The following is a 20,346-nucleotide window of genomic DNA, read 5'->3' as shown; positions in this document are numbered from 1 at the left end:
TTCGCCAATTGTTCATTTTTAGTTGGATTAAGTCTCCTGGTCCTAACACTTTAGTTGTGCTTTAACTCTGGACATTTTCCTGTCACACCTTGTGGGGACTGCAGCTCAAGCCAGTATTACCAGTAAACTGTAACATATGAGGAAAAAAAGTATGTTATTCAAACCACTTAGTAAAGATTTTAATTTTAATCATTTTTAAAATAACATATTTTAAGTAATAAGAACATTTAGGAATGATGTGCATTTTTAAGATGATATGGAAATGGTTCAACACATTTGCATTTGGATAACTTCCCCACCATGGGATGTAACATCATTAATAGGAATATTGATTTCAATTAATATACTTGAATGTAATATCAAATATTACCTTTGAATTATACATAAACTACTACTAACACAACCCATGTTATCTCTTCTAAAATTTGACCTTCAGATATAAAAAGTTGACTAATACAGTGAATAAAATAGACATATTTCTCCATATTTTTTACTAATTCATACAACTTTAAATAATCTAAAGTAGGGGTCCTCAAACTACGGCCCTCGGGCCACATGCAAATACAAATATTGTATTTGTTCCCGTTTTGTTTTTTTACTTCAAAATAAGATATGTGCAGTGTGCATAGGAATTTGTTCATAGTTTTTTTTTAAACTATAGTCCGGCCCTCCAACGGTCTGAGGGACAGTGAACTGGCCCCCTGTTTAAAAAGTTTGAGGACCCCTGATCTAAAGTATAGACAAAACAATTATGATATCTGTAAACAGTTAGAAAACTTAAGTCTTAAATAAATCTTAAGTCTATAAAAACTTATTGACTGCCAATCTTCACCCAAACAGAACACAAAGATTTAATATACAACCTATTCCCAAGAGAAAACCTTGTCTTTAGTTTGGGGGGAGGGAGGTGGGGAGTGATAAAATATTTATTAATTGAGGCAATATCCAGATTTTGATCACATTAGAGTAAACTTTTATGCTAAACTGTTTGGGTCTTTTTTGCTCTAACAGAATTTTAATCGTGTGTTTTTCCCCATTAAAGAGTTTTATTATTTCATCATTACATTTTTAAAAAGTCTTTGCAAGTAAAAAACAATTTACTTTAAATTATTTTTAAAGCTTCTCTGTCCTACTTCCTGGGAAGGATCACATATTGCTTCGCAGTTATAACATATCATCCCACTACTTTAGTGGTCCTCAACCTTCTGGCCCTTTAAATACAGTTCCTCATGTTGTGACCCAGCCATAAAATTATTTTCGTTGCTACTTCATAACTGTAATGTTGCTACTGTTATGAATCATAATGTAAATATCTGATATGCAGGATGGTCTTAGGCTACCCCTGTGAAAGGGTTGTTCGACCACCAAAGGGGTCGCGACCCACAGGTTGAGAACCGCTGCACTACTTGCTTTAACAGTAAACTCTAACTAGTGGGAGATGGTATTGTGAGCACACAGAGGAAGGCAGAGACCAGCAATGAGTCACCGATGTGTGAAGTTCACATTGTTTAATGAACAGCGAACTCGAGACTCTTCAGAATGAATCAATTAGGTGAATGGGTTAAAACTTTTTTAAGTAAGGGAACTTTCCTTGCATCAGTCATATTTAAGAGTTGGAGTGTTTATCTTTAAACTAGGAGTCTCTCCCAATGCGATGTGGAGGACACGTGTGTGAGATGGAAGTCTACGCTCAGATGTTACAATTTTACTCATAATTAGGAAGCTGCATGGCCCTGATGGAATGAGACTAACAGGCTCCACAGCTTCCACTCCAGCACGGAATCAAAGACCCACACAGACAACTCCCCGCAGTCCAGGGTCATGCCCTCTGGCAGTGAAAGCGAGAAAGCTCATCCTGGTTATACCTGAAGAGACCTTCTAAAAGAGTCAGGCTCTATAGCCAAGATGACTCACTACATAAAGAAGAAACTTAAAGAAGGGCCATGGAATGTATTAAGGGAAAATGCATACAACTTATTAGAAGAGGCTCCTTTTACATTTTAAACTTTCCCAAAGGAAGATGGAAAGATATGGCTACAACAGACACCCATTCCTACTTGTGATTTCTCATGGAACATCACTCTTTCTCATTAAACAAGGTCAGCACTAAGGGGACAAGAGCATGCAGTTGTCTTACAATCCAAAGCCATGGAGGGATAGGTGGGGTTGGCGATGACTGACATGATTCAGACGGGTCGCTAGGACCAAATACACATTCAGACAAATAAAATACCTAGAAAATGAAAAATGCTGGTTTGGCAGAGGGCTCGTCCAGCCAACAAGAGCGACACGTACCTTAAGGACTTCCATGGGCACCTGGGCGGCAGAGGGAAGGGTGGTGGGCACGCTGACGTTGATGGCTGGCGTCGGACTCGCAGGCACTCGCTGCTGCATGAACTGGGCCGCCTGCAGCCTCTGCTGCTGCTCCCTGCGCTCCTGCTCCTGCATCTGCTCACGCATGAGCTGCTGGCGTAGCAAGATACGTGATGTCATGCTGGAGGAGCTTAACGGAGGCTTGGAGGCCCCAGGATGCTCCTCGGAACTGCTGTGAGAAAACCAAAAAGAAAAAAAAAGCACTTTTAGTTCCCTAATGAGACCTTTAATTTGCATTTGGGGTATCCTAACTTGTATGATACCCCATGAAATGAGCCTGTGCAATTGCAATCAAGCTGCAGAGTAGTCTCCACATAACTGAGAATCGTGCGGTGACAGCAAGGAAGTCATTAGCAGTTGAATTAAAATAAGTCATCTTGATTACATTGAGGCATTTTATCATGTGGCTGAGAAGCGATGCACACAATGGCACCCGTTTCCTACATGTAAAAGTGAATTGCTTGATTTGCTTTTTTATAACCAAATCTCACCAAATAACTACTACGTGTTGTCCCAATTCCTCGAAGATGTCTGAAATGTTTACTAACACGGAGTACTTTAAAGGAAAGGTGCATTTCGCCAATGGGGTCATTTTTCGAAGATACAGGAAGTAAAAATCATTAATGAAAGAAGTACTTGGAGGAAAATATTCACAATGAACTTGACCTCAGCCCTTGGGAAAGGGGCAGAAGCTGGCTGGACACCCAGCTCCTCCGCCTGGTTCTCTCTGTGCATGCCTTCTGATGCACGCTGGCGTGCCCTTTCCTAACCGCTCTGCGAGTTCCCCAGGAAGCTGACTTCTCCTGGCAGGGGACTGACTCTTCCCAAAATTATTTCTAATGCTTAGACACTAGTCACCAGTGACGAAGAAATGACTTCCTAATTGTCCTAAATATGGTTTTCAATCACTTATCTTGCCAGTTCTATGACATTAGCAGTTATTAACACATCCAGAACAGAGGGATGACAATAGGTGTTGCCCAATTATCCATTTATGAACGTGGGAGGTGTTTTTGAAATTTTCATTGCATCATTATATTTTAAAGCCCTAGCTCAGAAGGGTTTTGTGAGAATTAGATAAAATAATAAAATAATTCACATAAATCCCCTAGTTCCGTGGTTGGCAAACTGCGGCTCGCGAGCCACATGCGGCTCTTTGGCCCCTTGAGTGTGGCTCTTCCTAAGCCTTAGGAGTACCCTAATTAAGTTAATAACAATGTATCTACCTATATAGTTTAAGTTTAAAAAATTTGGCTCTCAAAAGAAATTTCAATCATTGTACTGTTGATATTTGGCTCTGTTGACTAATGAGTTTGCCGACCACTGCCCTAGTACAATGAGCACCATACCATGTATTATTGCCTCAATAATAGTCACTGTTGCTGTAATTACTTAGAAAATTTAACTGTTCTTTATTTCCATTTTTTATTAATCATACTTTATTAATTGTATCTTTTTTTAATTCTGTTTTATTGCTTAAAGTATTACAAAGAGTATTACATATGTCTCCTTCCCGCACCCTTGACATTCCCCCTGCTTCCCCTACCCCCCAGTGTCTTATGTCCATTGGTTATGCTTATATGCATGCATACAAGTCCTTCGGTTGATCTCTTATTGTCCATAAAAACATATATAATATTAAAATACAGTAGAAAGAGAGGGATATGTTTATAGCAGTCTTACAACATGGGATTATTTTTCATATTTAAAGGACTATCCCTTTGTCCACTTTTACTAAAAAAACTAACAACAGGAATGAGGTTTAGATTTAAGCTGCCTGAAGGGCTAAAACTGAAACAGAGGGATTTTCCTCACACACAAAACTGCAGTCAGAAGCCCTCAGTGATGCCAAAGGGAAGTGTATTGGGTTGGGATGGAGTCTGAGAGGCTCTTGGCCTCCCGCAATGTGCTTTTCTAAAAGCTATGTTCAGGACAAACAGTGCAAAACCTTAGCATCTGGAAATGGAGAAAGGTGACATTCGAGAAAAGATTCACTCCTGTGTCACTCTTCAAGGGAAGCAGCTTTTTTGACCATAAACCCCAGTATTGTCTTTACCTTCTAACAAAACAACAAAATAAAGCCTTTAAATCATCGACCATCCTCATGAATTCTTTCAGACTCTGCAAGTGAGGATGAAGAAATGTCTATGCTTGCCCTGCCCACACTCCCAGAAACGCCATCACAGAGGGCCAGCAGGCAGTTAACCTATTTACCCATTTCCCTAAACTGTGGCAGGTTCATATAATGTAACACTACGCAGCCATTACAATGGTAGAGAAATGTATGTATTGTTCTGAGTAAAAACTACACAGTATAATCTACTTATTTTTATTTGTTCTTTTAGGGATACTTTATTTGTTACATATTTTATTTTATTGAAAAGAACTTAAAATTTTATTTTTAATCAGTTTACATTCAATATTATTTGTATTAGTTTCAGGTGTACAGAATAGGAGTTAGACAACCATATATTTTACCATTTGCAATAGCACAGATGGACCAAATAAGTCATTCAAAGAAACACAAATACCATGTGATTTCACTTATATATGGAATCTAAAGAACAAAATAAATGAACAAACAAAACAGAAACAGACTCATACACACAGAGAATAAATAGTTGCCAGAGGGGAGGGGCTTGGGGGACTGTGGGTGAAAAAGAAGGGATTGCCCTGGCCAGTGAGGCTCAGTTGGTTGGAGCAACATCCCATTCACTGATGGGTTGTGGGTTCGATTCAAGGTTAGGGCACATACCCAGGTTGAGGGTTCGATCCCCGGTCGATTCCCAGTCGGGTCATGTACAAGAGGCAACTGATGGATGTTTCTCACATCGATGTTTCTCTCTCACACCCTCTTCCTTTCTCTCTTTCTCTAAAAATCAATTAAAATTTTTTTAAACATATCCTCCAGTGAAGATTAAAAAAAAAGTTGAAGGGATTAAGAAGTACAAATTGGTAGTTATAAAATAGTCACAAAATAGGAGATGTAAAGTACAGCATAGGGAATACAGTCAATAATATTGTAATAACCATGTATGTATGGTGTCAGGTGAGTAGTGGAAGTATTGGGGGGACAAAATATAATAAACTTAGAAAAGCCAGATGCAAAATAGTATTCAAGATATGATCCAATTTTTTAAATGTTCACTAATTAAGAAGTATAATGATACCATCACTCTGGACCTTTGCTGGTAAGTATCATTACAGTCTTTTAAGAGCACAACTTAAAGGTCTTATCAAAAGCTGCGAAACTGTTCATACAATCTGATTCAAAACTTCATTCGTGGACAACATTCCTAAGAAAATAACTCAAAATGTAGAAAACCTGACATTACAAAGCTATTTTCAAGTTGCTAAATGTTCTATGCACCTAAATTTGTTGAGAATGGTTAAGTAAATTAGGAGGGAATTGCTGGCCAAAGGGCACAAAGTTTTTGTTACAAGATGCGTAAGGTCTGAGGACCTGAGGTACATACAGTGTGGAGGCTGTAGGGAATGATTATTCTCATTACAAAAAAAAAAAAAAGGTAACTATGTGAGGTGACAGATGTGTTATGTAGCTTGATTTTAACCATTTAACCAATACATACATGAAGATATATACCCCAAATATATGCCATTTGTGTCAATTATACCTGAACAAAGTTGGGGGGGATAATAAAACCATTTAAGAGATTTAAGCATAAAATAGGTTTAAAAAAAGTAGATCAGAATACATGAATGATACATGAATTTGATAATATAGCATTTTTTAAAATACAGACTACAGAGCAAAGTGGAAAATGCCTGTAATAAGAGTACATTAAAGAGTAGGATACAAAAATGTATTTACATTCTAATTTAAAATAAGAACAGCCTGTGCATGCTCACAATACCCATGACTACAGGGAATGCCTAGAGATGTTCATAGTTGCCAAGTTGCCAGAGTCGGAGTGGAATTACAGGTACATTTCTTTTTCAGTCTTTCCCCTGCTAAGCTAAATAAAGCCATAATGATTTTTCCCAATGGCAAACTATATGCTGCTAATTTCAGAAAATGAAAAAATGACCTGAGTGATCAAAGTCACCATTTGGCTAGAAAAGGGGACTGGATCCGAGGGGAACGCAGGGACTGCCTCCAGCGCAGGGGTGCTCGGAGTCTTCAGAATCCAGAGCAACCCAACCCTCTTTTTTTCATTGTTTCCTCCAGACACACATAGAGTGGACAATGCTGATACCCTGCTTATGAGTAAACCATGTACTCATCCACATAATAAAAGTAGCCATTACTCAAAATAATGTATTCACCCGGTAGAAGATCAGCAAAAATAAACTGTACTAGTACTTCCCTAAACGAAGAAAAAAAAGGGCAGGGTGGGGCACTATTTAAAATAAATAAATAAACAGTCTTAGCATTCAGAGCCTGTCAGGTTAGGACGTTTCCAGAGACGCTGATCCTTGTGATAGGAACATGAGCAACCCTTTGTGCAGCAGCAAATGCAGCTGTGGAATAATTGCACTAATTAGCTGCCCACTGGCTGTGATTTTTTTGGAGGGGGAGGGGGAAGATGAGGTCGGGGGAAGCCTGTCAATTAACAGTAAAGCATTCTGGAGACTCCTTAAGTTAAAATTACGAGTTACCAACCACATTAAGGCTTTGGACTTTAAAGTTGATAACAATGTCATTTAAAGTATTTACTGAACTATCCAATCAGAAAATAAAGCATATTGAGGCAGTAGATCCATGTAAATAAAAGGAAACCCCACTAAGAAAACCTAGCAGAGCTCACTAGTTGACATTATTAACAAATCTTCCAAAAATAAAGTGCAAAGGAAGATTGCAGTTACTTCATTGCACACCTCCTTGTGGGATATTTCTATGTCATTAAGATAACTCCAGGTTCTCAGCTTCACTTTCAACCTTTTAAACATCCCTTTCTCTTCAAAATAATTGAATCTGTAATGATCACCTTATAGACAAAAATGAAGATATCCACACTTCTAAATGTTAGCAGGACAAATAAGCATAAATGTTTTAAACTCATAATTGAGGTGAGAACATTACAAGTGACCACAAAGCATATTTTTTTTCTTTTTAAAAAAATGTTTATTGAATTTATTGGGGTGACATTGGTTAATAAAATAATATAGGTTTCAGTACAATTCTATAATACAACCTTGCAGAAGTGACTTTTCCAATTATTAGCTCCTTTTAAAAAAATCTTAGTTTTTAAACTGTCTATTGTAAAATAAGACCCTGATACTGAAGTCTCTGCTGTAAGTAAGCAAGGAGAGCTGTCCAAATGCATTTAATTCTAGAAGCGAACTGAACTCATCCAGGGCCAGAGAAGCTCAACCTGCCTTAGATAATCCTAATTCCATGAGTCTGATTCCTTTTAATCAGATTATGTAAAGGTCATATATTCAATAAATACAGGGTGTCCCCAAAAATGTACACACACTATAGCAGCTGACAGCTCAACTTTCAAAATGAAATGTATTTTAGTAAACACTGCCTTTATAATTATTTCAAGTGTGTGTATACATTTTGGAAAGACACCCTTCAGTTAGGGAGTGCTTCCTCTCCGCCAGGTGCGGGGCTACCTGGTCTCTGATCTCAGAGTTTAAAGCCATGAACATACAGTTTTGATGAGATGCCTTAAAATGAAGTCAATTGTCTAGATTATCTGACTGTTACCTAGTTCCATGTGGGAAGGCACACACTCGCCATAAGAAGTCACCATTTGGAAGCCAAGAGGCCAAAGCCTGTGCTGGCTCACACAGGACGCACTGAAGCCACTCACACCTCCCTGAGATGCGGGCATCACAGCACAGTGAGCTGCGACTGACATCAATGGGGCTCGCATTCTAGTTCAGTCCCTGGTGAGCAGTGATTTTTAAGGAGCCCTTCCACCTCTCTGAGCCTCTCCAGAATGTTCTTCCCAAAGGTACGGTGTTGATTAAATGAGCTTGTTAACTAAGTTAAAGTGCTTGACCCAGCAGTTGGAATATGGACAACAGGTAGCCACAGATACGTGACGACTTGTGCTCCAAATTATTTGGTATATTCTAAATTCAAATAGTTAATTCTACTGCCTTCATTGACCACTTAAGTATATCAGAAATTCCATGCAATCCATTACCCCAGCATCTAAGCACTATCTGCCTGCCTACTCCTCACCGGTGACAGTGCTGCCAAACCCTTTACGAGGCCTATGGCTCAGGCTCTGGCCTCCACACCAGGGTCTCATGGTAGGAGACTGGAGGTCAGTTGGAACTTGTTCTCTAGGCTGAAGGAGCTGATAAACTTTCCCCTGCATTTCCTCTTTTCATTTCCTCACACAGAATCAAGCTCTGCCATTTACTAACTTGTAACTGTGGCCAAATTAGTCCATCTCTGAGCTTCAATTTTTCTTATTTATAAAGAGTATTTATATTTAATACATCTGCCTGTCAGCACTGTGATGAAGATTAAAATTTGTAATAGAGGTAAAAAGCTAAGCATATGGTGCTCATTTTGGCAGCACATCACTGAGGTTGGAACAATGCACAGAAGATGAGCATGGCCCCTGCAAGGATGGCATGCAAATTCGTCAAGCAGCCCACATTTTTTTAGTTGTACACTTGAAACCTGAATGGTCTTGTAAACCAATGAAACCCAAATAAATTCAATTTAAAAAAAGCTAAGCACATGCCTAAAACATAGTCCAATAAATGGGAACAGAGTTCAAAAATTAGTAAAAAAAAAAAAAAAAGAGTAGAAAACTGAACATGCTACTTCATTCCTGATGCAAGTCTGGACCATAGCAGATCCGTCTTTTAGGGTTTAGGCATCCATATTTAAATCAGAGAACTTGACAAAGTGTTCAAAGGTGAAGAGAGAAGATAATTTATCCTGCGATTATCCCCTGAGTCATAAAGTAAAAGTCCTAGTATCTTTCTCCAGGAAAAATTAATATTCATTATAATCATTCAGTTGATAGAGCTCCAAGCCTAGCACTTGCCTGCACTAGGGCACAGTGTGAGTCTGCACAGGAAAGTACAACGTGATGTTCACATCCACAGCAGAGACACAGAAAGGCACAGTAACATCAGCTTCGCAAAGTACGAGTGAGAAAGCTATGTCATGGAGGGGCTAAGCCACTGGGTTTCCAAACGCACAAGGCTGGCTGTCACAAAATCAGCGGAGTACCTGTCTAAAATCAAAATGCCCAGTCTCCATCCTTAGAAATTGATTTCAGTTTAGGTAAGTCCCAGGAATCAATATGTCTACAAAAATTCTACAGTTGCCCTGGCCAATATGGCTCAGTTGGTTGGGCGTGTCCTATGCACAAAATGTTGCTGGTTCAATTCCCGGTCAGGGCACATGCCCAGGTTTTGGGCTCAATTCCTGGCAAGAGGTGTACATGAGGCAGTCAACTGATATTCTCTCTCACATCAATGTTTCTCTTTCTCCCACTCCCTCTCTCTCTAAAAATCAATAAAAAAATCTTTAAAAAATATTCTGCAGTTGATTCTGATGTCTATCCATGTTTGGAAACTAATAGTCAAACACCCAGGTTCACCCAGCCCTTTAGTTGCAGCTGGCATGTGAACCCACATCTCTGGTTCTTAGACCAGAGTACTTCCGTCCTTCTCTGAGGAAATTCGCACTCCGTGCCCACCTCCGGAAGCCTGGCAGGAGCTCTGAAGAGTCCTTCCAATACAGAATCAATGTGTGGAATGAGATGGAATAGGAGGACTGCTCAGCCTGCCAAGGGGCCCTAAACCCAGGCAGACAAAAACATTAGTCCAGAAAATGCCTGTGGACCTTTATGGTTACAACAGAACTACATTATCACAACTAAAAGGAACACAGGCTATATCTACGGAAACTGCCCTGGCCAGATTGTTCTGTCAGCTAGAAGAAAATCTCAGGAGTCTTTTGAAAGTGCCTTCGAGTGCAAAACTCACTGAAGTGTGCGCGGGAAAATGGATATGTCTTTCTACTTGACAATCGAACACTTCGGAATTATTGCACATCTTTCCAGTCCTTCCAGAGCAATCACTTTGCAAATTTAAGGATGACTTTTTCACCATGTACCATGGAGGCAAGTACCAATAAGAAAATATTTGAATCGAAATAAGAAAGTAAGAAACTGTCATTTGTACTTAAAGTAGCCGAGAGTCTAACCGTGGAAATGTGAAAGTACCAGATTTCACAGTTCGGCTTCAAAAATTGAGATCTTCTGGACTTTTGCCACGTTGGGTTTTACTGGTCAAAACTCAAACCAAAAGATGAAGACCTGCCAAAATTCCAGCATTTCCCAGTAATATTACCAGCCCAAACTACCAATACTACCGGTTTCTGGTGCAGAAAAAATAAAAAGGGCTTGCAGGGTGTAGCTAGTCTTTCTCCTCTTCTTTCCTTTGACAAATATTTGAATGTGTTCCAAAGGCCAGGTTCTCTGACTCTGAGGGACATCACGGTGTCCACAGTGGATGGGACTCCTGCCTCTGGGGCTGTGTGCCTTTCACTGACAGGAGGAGGAAAACATACTAAAAAGTAAGAACCAGCAATAATATATAAGTTAAAATCTGAAATCTCCTTTGTTCAACAAGTAGACCCCATTAGTTGATTAAAAATTGGAGGCTCTCATATATTTAAGATCAATGTTCCTTAACTTGGACCTTTAGCAGGTACCATTAAGAGTAATCTCAATAATTGATTAGCTCAAAATCAAGAGAACCATAATAATGTTCCCAATACATCAATATTCTTCTAAAAGAGGGTACAAAAAAATGCCTGGTGCACGAAATTTGTGCACTGGGGGCTTGGGCAGGTCCCTCAGCCTGGCCTGTGCCCTTTCGCAGTCCAGGACCCCTCGCAGTCCAGGACCCGTCGGGGGATGTCCACCTGCTGGCTTAGGCCCGATCTCCCCGGGGATCGGGCCTAAGCCAGCAGTCAGACAACCCTCTCACAGTTCGGAACTCTCGCAGTCCAAGACCTCTCGCTCCCTACCACCCACCTGCAGCGAAGGCGGGAGAGGCTCCCGCCACTGCCGCTGCGCTTGCCAGCCATGAGCTCGGCTTCTGGCTGAGCGGTGCTCCCTCTTTGGGAGCACACCGACTACCAGGGGGCAGCTCCAGCATTGAGCAACCCGTCGTTCTGGTCGTTCCACCATAAAGGTCACTTAGGCTTTTATTATATAGATATGTGTGCATATATACATATGTGTATATGTATATATTCCATCATTTTTATTATGTATTTTTGTACATCTTGCATACTATAATATTAGTCCAGTGGCACATGTACACAATCTACACTAATAAAAGACAAAGATGCTAATTGACCGTACCTTTGCTACGCCCCAAGCCATGCCCACCAGCCAATTAGAGAGACTATATGCAAACCAAGATGGCGGGCCGGCAGCCACGGAGCTGGAGCAAGCAGTAGGCTTGGTTCCCCGGGCAATGGAGGAAGCCAAGCTTCCCGCCTGTCCTGAGCCAGCTGTGGCCTCCGCTCATGCAAGAAAGTTTCAATTATAAAAGACAAATAAATCCCAGATACCTGCTTCCAGCCAGCCTCCACTGGGAGCTTGGGTGGCTGGGGGCTTAGCTAGCCTGAAAACGACACTCAGCCCCTCACCCAGACTGGCCAGGCACCGCAGCAGGACCCCACACCCTGAAGGGGCTGTGGCCAGCCTGCAAACAGCCCTCAGCCCCTCACCCAGGATGGCCAGGCACCCCAGTGGGGACCCCCACACTGAAGGGGCTGTGGCCAGCCTGCAAACAGCCCTCAGCCCCTCACCCAGGATGGCCAGGCACCCCAGTGGGGACCCCCACACTGAAGGGGCTGTGGCCAGCCTGCAAACAGCCCTCAGCCCCTCACCCAGGATGGCCAGGCACCCCAGTGGGGACCCCCACACTGAAGGGGCTGTGGCCAGCCTGCAAACACCCATCAGCCCCTCACCCAGGCTGGCCAGGCACTCCTATATAATAAAAGGGTAATATGCAAATTGACCCTCACCACAGAACCACAGGGAATGACTGGTCGCTATGACACACACTGACCACCAGGGGGCAGACGCTCAATGCAGGAGCTGCCCCCTGGTGGTCAGTGTGCTCTCACAAGGGGAGCTCTGCTCAGCCACAAGCCAGGCTGATGGCTGCCAGTACAGCGGTGGTGGTGGGAGCCTCTCCCGCCTCCTCAGCAGCGCTAAGGATGTCCGACTGCAGCTTAGGCCTGCTCCCCGCTGGCAAGTGGACATCCCCTGAGGGCTCCCGGGCTGCCAGTGGGATGTCTGACTGCCAGCTTAGGCCCAATCCCCCAGGGAGCAGGCCTAAGCCAGCAGGTGGTCATCCCCTGAGGGGTCCCAGACTGCGAGAGGGCACAGGCCGGGCTGAGGGACCTCCCCCGAGTGCACAAATTTTTCTGCACTGGGCCTCTAGTTTATAAAATAAAATAAAAATATATTAAGAGAGTTTGATTGAAAAAAACTCTTTAACTAGGAGTGATGACCAAAAATGTTTAACAGATCTCAGTAACATATGAACAATGTTCTTCCAGGCAACTTTTATCATCAGAATTTTTAAAATTTGGTTATTTTCACCACTCCCAAAGAGTTTCTCACTTCTATACACTCCAACTAAGGAGAAGGTCCATCTCAGCATTTTCAACCAAGGATATGAGGATGCCATTTCCTCACTTTATGACTACACTGTTCTCCATTCCCAAAGATGGCACTATAGTGTGGCATACTCTTAGCACTCTACTCCCTTCAAGAAACTGTGTCCGAGAGTCAGAGCATCACATGGTTCTAAAGCAGATGGGGTTGGTGTGGCCCACACTCAAGCTTTCTGTCTTCACAACAAGCCTCCTTCTACTAGACCACACTCTACTCCCATTCACACCCAGCTGCCGTGTCTTAAAAGGTTCTGAAAAATGCATCCCCTATGAGTGTGTGTAATTGGCACGGCGTGGCATGATATCCCACCTAGAGTATTTTAGAAGGGAGAACTTTTTATCCCAAACTTGGACAATCTAATGACAGAACTCAGTCATCAGTGTGAAAATAATTGCAAGGATCTTTTCAAAGACAGAAAGCCCTTCTATCCTTACTCAAACAACTGCCTCAGGCACACGGTATGCTCTGTGGACTTGTCTGGACCACATCCTAATAGGTCAGAGAAGACTGGGAAGCCTTACCCTACCATCACTTAATAATTATTGCATGCTGACCAAGTTTGCATACTGTGTAGAAATTGAGACAGAAGTACAAACTGTGGTCTCAGGAGCAGTCCAGGTGAAGGAGGCAGCCTGACACATAGGAGTGATGGCCTATGGTTGTCACATGTTATCGATGCCTGCCCAGGATCCTGTCCCACTTCTTTGGCAAAATACCTTGATTTCACTTTGAAGAACCAGCCTGCTCACTTTCAGTTCATGAGGTTATGGTGGTGCTACTAATTCCAGGCATAGAGACACACCCAGGCTGGCCAATCACATTGAAGCTCGTGCTACAAGATCGTCCAATAAGAGTCAGCTCTATGCCCTTGACTAGAACTACTGGGATAAAATAACTCTCTTTAAAGTTTGGGAAAGTGGTAGAATGTAGAATGTAAATCTGAAATTTCCTGGACCTATCTGGAAAAAGAAAAAAGCCAAACCAGAAGAAAGAGGAACAGAGAACTGAAAATAAGGAAGAATAAAGAAGGAGCTGGTGTTTGGATGACAGTGAGCACCTGAATCAAACCATCCCTGAAGACTTCATAAGGCTGAATGCTGGATGTTGATTTACAAGGGCCAATATCCATTTCTGATTAGGCCATTTGATGTGCTCTGGTGTACCATAAATGGTTTTTGTGACATTTTAGAAAATACCAGCAATGTAGCAGGATACAAAATTAACACCAAGAAATCTATGGCATTTTTATACACCAATAACAAATTCACAGAAAGAGAAACTAAAAGAATAATCCCATTAACCATTTCAACAAAAAAAAATTAAGATACCTAGGAATAAACTTAACTAAGGAGGTAAAAAAACTGTACTTGGAAAACTACAGGACGTTGAAAAAAGAGATAGAGGAAGATATAAACAAGTGGAAGAATATATCATGTTCATGGATTGGTAGAATCAACATCATTAAAATGTCCATACTACCCAAAGCAATCTATAGATTCAATGCAATCTCCATTAAAATACCAACGGCATACTTCACAGATCTAGAACAAACTTTCCAAAAATTTATATGGAATTAAAAAAGACCCAGAATAGCCGCGGCAATCCTGAGAAAGAAGAACAAAATTGGAGGAATCACAATACCAGATATCAAACTATATTACAAAGCCACTGTTCTCAAAACTGCCTCGTACTGGCACAAGAACAGACATATAGACCAGTAGAACAGAACAGAGAACCCAGAAATTGACCCAAGCCATTATGCTCAATTAATATTTGACAAAGGAGGCAAGAGCATACAATGGAGTCAAGACAGTCTCTTCAATAAATGGTGTTGGGAAAACTGGACAGATACAAGCAAAAAAAATGAAACTATACCACCAACTCACACCATACACAAAAATAAACTCAAAATGGATAAAAGATTAAACGTAAGATGGGAAACCATAAAAATCTTAGGAGAATCCATGGGCAGTAAAATATCAGACATATCTCATAGCTATATCTTTACCGACACATCTCTTAAGACAATAGAAACTAAGGAGAAAATAAACAAGTGGGACGATATCAAAATAAAAAGCTTCTGCACGGCAAAAGAAACCATCAACAAAACAACAAGAGAGCCCACTGCATGGGAGAACATATTTGCCAATGTTATCTCTGGTAAGGGTTTAATCTCCAAAATTTACAGGGAACTCAAACAACTTAACAGGAGGAAGATAAACAATCCAGCAAAACAATGGGCAAAGGACCTAAATAGATACTTTTCAAAAGTGAACATACACAAGGTCAAGAGACATATGAAAACATGCTCAAAGTCACTAATCATCTGAGAGATGCAAATCAAAACAACAATGAGGTACCATCTCACTCCTATCAGAATGGCTATCAACAACAAATCAACAAACAAGTGCTGGCGAAGATGTGGAGAAAAAGGAACCCTTGTGCACTGCTGGTGGGAATGCAGACTGGTGCAGCCGCTGTGAAGAACAGTATGGAGTTTCCTCAAAAAGTTAAAAATGGAACTCCCATTTGACCCAGTGATCCCACTTCTGGGAATATATCCCAAACCAGAAGAAACACCAATCAGAAAAGACATATGCACCCATATGTTCATAGCAGCACAATTCACCATAGCTAAGATTTGGAAACAGCCTAAGTGCCCATCAGCAGATGAGTGGATTAAAAAAATGTGGTACATCTATGCAATGGAATACTATGCTGCTGTAAAAAAGAAAGAACTCTTTCCATTTTCAACAGCATGGACGGACCTGGAAAACATTATGCTAAGAAAATAATCCAGTTGGAGAAAGATAAATATCACATGATCTCACTCATTTGTGGAATATAATGAACAACTGATGAACAAAAATAGATACAGAGACATAGAAGCATCAAACAGAGAGTCAAACCTTAGAGGGAAGTCAGGGGAAGGGAGGCGTGGTAAGAGATCAACCAAAGGACTTGTGTGCATGCATATAATTATAACCAATGGACACAGACAGTAGGGGAATAAAGGCATGTGCTAGGGGGCAGGGGTGGGCAGGGAGAAGTCAATGAGGGGGAAAGGAGACATATGTAATACTTTCAACAATAAAGAATTAAAAAGAAAGAGAGAGATAGAGCATTCTTTGAAACTTCTGCCATCATGTTCCCTGGAATTTGACTGTAATGGCAGGAGCCCCAGCAGCCATGTTGGACCATGACGATGAGGCCCCTAAACTTAGTGATGGAGCTGGAATATACCTGGTTATTCATGAAGACAGGAATTTTTGTTTTATTCACATTTCTATTCCCCAGCAACTAGAAGAATATGTGGCACATAGTAGGATGAATAAATACATGCTCAATGGGTAAATTTGGTGTCTCTACCCTAACAAATACCCCACCTCATAAAGTCAGATAATACTAGAACCTTGGTGTTGGAAGACCTTCACTCAATTTGCTTAAATCATCCAGTGACAGAGACACGTTTTTTCCAAGGAGATCTGAGTTCTAGAGACCGTATTTCCTTAATTCTAAGACAAATTTTCCCTTTGCACTTTAAGACTTTCCAAATCAAAACAGATCTTATAATCAATGTATATATTTAATAGAGTTTTCTCCTCCCTCAAACAGTTGCCTTATAATCAATAGCTAATTCAACATAAGGAAATACACTTGATAGACAATTCTGTAGCATTGGACTCTAGGTGGCCCCTCAATAGCTGAAATGAGTTAAAGTTTGGGTAATTCAGAAATCTGGGCTTGGAGAAACCCGTCCATAAAAAGGCAGAGGAAGAAATGTCAACTGATTCAGGATCTTGAATGAAAATCCACAGGACAGACAAGGAACAGCCGGCACACCCAGGCTGAGTCCTGGCTCTCCCCCTTCAGCTATGTGACTTCACCTGCCCACACCTCCATGTTCTCATTTGCAAAACAGGCAGGAAAAAGTACCTGTCATCCAGCGGATATAAGAAGCAAATGTGTTAATGAGCCGTGGTCAACACCCCATATAGACAGTCAGTAAAAGCTTGGCTAGGACTTCTTCGCCATGCGTTTTAATTCCTGCACTCGCACCCTTTGAACATCTCAGCATCTCACAAATAGTGAAAACTGAAGTGATTTTCTAGGAAGCCCAAACTCTTAGAATGTTGCTATGCTGTGCCTTTCTTTCCTAGAGGAAAATACAAAAGAAACAATTAACTCACAGGGTGCGCCCTCCCTGAAATAACAGGCACAAAGAAGTTAATGGGCAACAGCTCAGTGGACAAGGTTTGTCAGCAATATGTGCTAAGAATTTCATTCTGCAAGTCTGCAGGGAAAGCATGCTCCCACGGCAAGTATTTCTGTTAACCAGAACAAAACTTCAAAGTAATTAAGCAAAAGTAGTTGAAATCAAGATGAACTTGGGCACTCATTCAAGGGTGGCAACACCACTGTGCATCAGAATGACACGTTTAGCCATTCACAACATCCAGCAATTTAAAATTAATATTTTAAAAATTATTAACTTATAGAGGACATTCTTATGAAGTATGAATCACAAGGGGTGATTATCATCTCACTATTATCTGCTTTACAAAGTAGAAATTTAAACGCTTTTAGCATGATGCCATTTTAAAGACATAATTATATATGTATATACTTTGTTCATAGAAATTATCATTTTAAAGAGATAAGTAATTAAACTGTTTTAATGACATACAGCATGAAAAAAAATCTATAAAAGTAAACTCGATGCAGCAAAAACAGCACAAGAAATTTGAAATCATTTTAATAGCTTCTATAAGATCTTTTAAGATATACCTACTGAAAATGAACTTTAGCCACATTTAAATTTGTGGGAATTTTCTTTCAAGAATCAGATTCTCAAAATAGTTCAGCTACATTTAGTATTTTTCCATTATTCTTGCCGTCTTTAAACACCTTCACAAGCTGCTGAACATAATGCTTTCCTGACTTAATCAGAGCCTCTCTCATGACCCAGGAACGCTCAGTAAATAATTATTAAGCCCAGAGGTGGCTTTTGCATAAGTTGATTTGCCTGAATGCCTATTCACCCAGGAACACAGCTCTTAGTATTATTTGCAAATCTTATCACCTAACATTGAAAGTAAATGTTAAAGAAGGTGGGGAGAGGTATCATCCATTTAGTATTTCTCCATTTTAGTACTTTTTTTTTTTGAAACTGACTATTTCAGAATTTGTTCTACATGTATATGCCCAGCAGATGATTCTGATGTTTGGATGTTTTGTTTTCCTCTCAAAGAGAAAACAATCAATATATAGAAATGCAAATGATATGTTTATTAATGCAACTGTTACCATTCCAGTCAGGAGTGAAAAAGAAGAAAAACCCAAGTGTCTGCAAAGGGACAGTTCTAACAATGTTATTATTAAGCACACTCTTTTTCCTGAGAAAATCCTTTCCAATTCCTAACAAGCTGGACTACAGTCTACCTTGTAATCATAAATCAAGCCCTGTTCGGAGAATTTTGCACGCAGCCATTTTTTAGAATTATTAATTTAACACCAACATTCAATTTTAAACAGAAAGGCAAAGAGGCTAGCATTCTGATTCCCCCTAATTTCTCTCTTCTCCTTGTCATGCCCACCTAGAGGCACAGTGCAAGCTGAATAAAACCACAAGGAACAGTTCCAGTGTTTTAACTCCCAATAAAACCTTCCCTTTCTCTGGCCTTCCCCTTAAAACAAAAATAACTCCTGCTAAGTGGTCCCTGGATTATTTCCAGAATAAGACTTCACTTACAGATGCAAGCTCTCAAAGGCACAGGGCATGAACATCTGAACTCTCAGCGCCTCCATCTTTTTCCTTTAAGGTGTTCTGCAAGCCCTTGGCGAAGAATGAAAGTCAAAGTTAGTCCTGGCACTGGCTGTGTCACTAGGGGTGGCTCCTGATAAGGCCCTAGAAACTCCAATCCAAACACAGCTCCTGCTAAAAGGTGCCTGGTGTCTGTCTGCAACAGCAGACCTGTTTAATCCAGTACCTACTGTACCTGCAGGACAAAATGCTGCCTCACACAGCACAGGGCTCTGCAAGGACCCAGGCGGCCAGGCCGACGTGGGCCCACTCAGCCCTCCAGAGTGCAGGGACTGCTGAGGCTTGCGGCGCTGACCATGCTTAGAGGACAAGAAAGGAGAGATAACTTCACATAGCAGAGAGTTTTAACACTTTACAGAGTCACAGAATCCAGGCAAGCTGGGGGCTGCTGAGCCCCTTCTTGGCTGGGGGATCTCCAGCATCCACTCATCACACACCACTGGCTGTCCTGCCCTGCCCCTGTGAGCAGGCACTTTTGGAACCAGAGCTTGCTCAAGGCACATGCTCTCCTGCTGGCAGCAGTCCTTACCCTCAGACCTCAAGAACCCAAGAAGGTGGCCCTTGCCCAGTCCTGGGGGAGTCAGAGGCAAGCTGTTTCGTATCATGGGTACCACCTTTCAGGACATGCACATCTTTAGGCCATAAATCGGTGTGTTCTTAGACTATTGTGCAATTAAATTCTAAACATACTTGATTACAAGAAAAACAACAACACAGAAACACATGTTCTTAAAAGACACTAAAGGCCAACATGAAAACAGCAATATTATCAAGTGCTGATGCTGCTCCTGTGGACTCGCACAGCAGAGATGCCTGCAGTGATGAAAACAGGATCTTTCTCCCCCCACACAACTCAAAGGTCAGAACAAAGGCGTCTGGCAGTGCCAGCTGTGACCCTGGGCAAGTTCCCTTACCTCTCTGCCTAAGAGTTTGTCCCAGTAAATGGCTGGAAAACAATGCAGTCTCTATAAGCTATAATCAATCTCAAATTCCATCCTGTAATGAAATTTATCTTCCTAAAACTTCCCTTTTATAATCAGAAACATCCAGCCAGGAGTCTCAAACAAGCTATTTCCAGCTTTTTTTATTTTGTTCATTTTTCATTCATTCATTCTTTGTTTAGTATATACTTCTGGATCACTGACTACGTCAGGCACTGTATAAATTCTTGGGGTTCACAGTGGAGTGGGACACATATAAGTAACCACACACATATGTAATGGCATGTAATAACTACTCCAGGGAGCTGGACAAGCCTCCGAGGCATGGGTCAGGAAAGGCTTCCCTTAAGGCAGGACCTGGGCTGACATCTGAGTGGAGGAGTGTCCTGAGAAGGGGTAACAACATGGCAGAAGCCCTCAGGTGGGAAGTTCGAAGGAAGACCCATGTGCCTGACGGGCACAGAGCGCGGAGAAGGTGGGCACCCATGAGATCAAAGCCGTGTCTGCCCGAGCTTGTAGGACCTGGTGGCCAAAAAAGGGGAGTTGGCTTTGATCCAAG

General features: G+C 41.3%; 1 protein-coding gene across 5 annotated transcripts in view; it reads right to left on the bottom strand.

Moving 5' to 3' along the window:
* MITF (microphthalmia-associated transcription factor) overlaps window positions 1-18,880 on the bottom strand; it is a 95,743-nt gene extending 76,863 nt beyond the window's left edge. For all 5 annotated transcript variants that reach the window (XM_005885053.2, XM_005885054.2, XM_005885055.2 and 2 more), the window contains exons 1-2: window positions 18,775-18,880; window positions 2,296-2,545 (exon numbers count right to left, since the gene is read on the bottom strand). In XM_005885053.2, coding sequence (XP_005885115.1) covers window positions 2,296-2,545; window positions 18,775-18,830 — 306 coding nt within the window. In that variant the 5' untranslated portion in view covers window positions 18,831-18,880. The remainder of the gene's footprint in view (window positions 1-2,295; window positions 2,546-18,774) is intronic.
* Window positions 18,881-20,346: the final 1,466 nt, after the last annotated feature.

This window comes from Myotis brandtii, unplaced genomic scaffold (genome assembly GCF_000412655.1).
Source record: "Myotis brandtii unplaced genomic scaffold, ASM41265v1 scaffold89, whole genome shotgun sequence".
Taxonomy (NCBI): Eukaryota; Metazoa; Chordata; class Mammalia; order Chiroptera; family Vespertilionidae; genus Myotis; species Myotis brandtii.
Note: the sequence above shows the minus strand (reverse complement) of the source record. Positions and strands in the feature narration are given on the sequence as shown.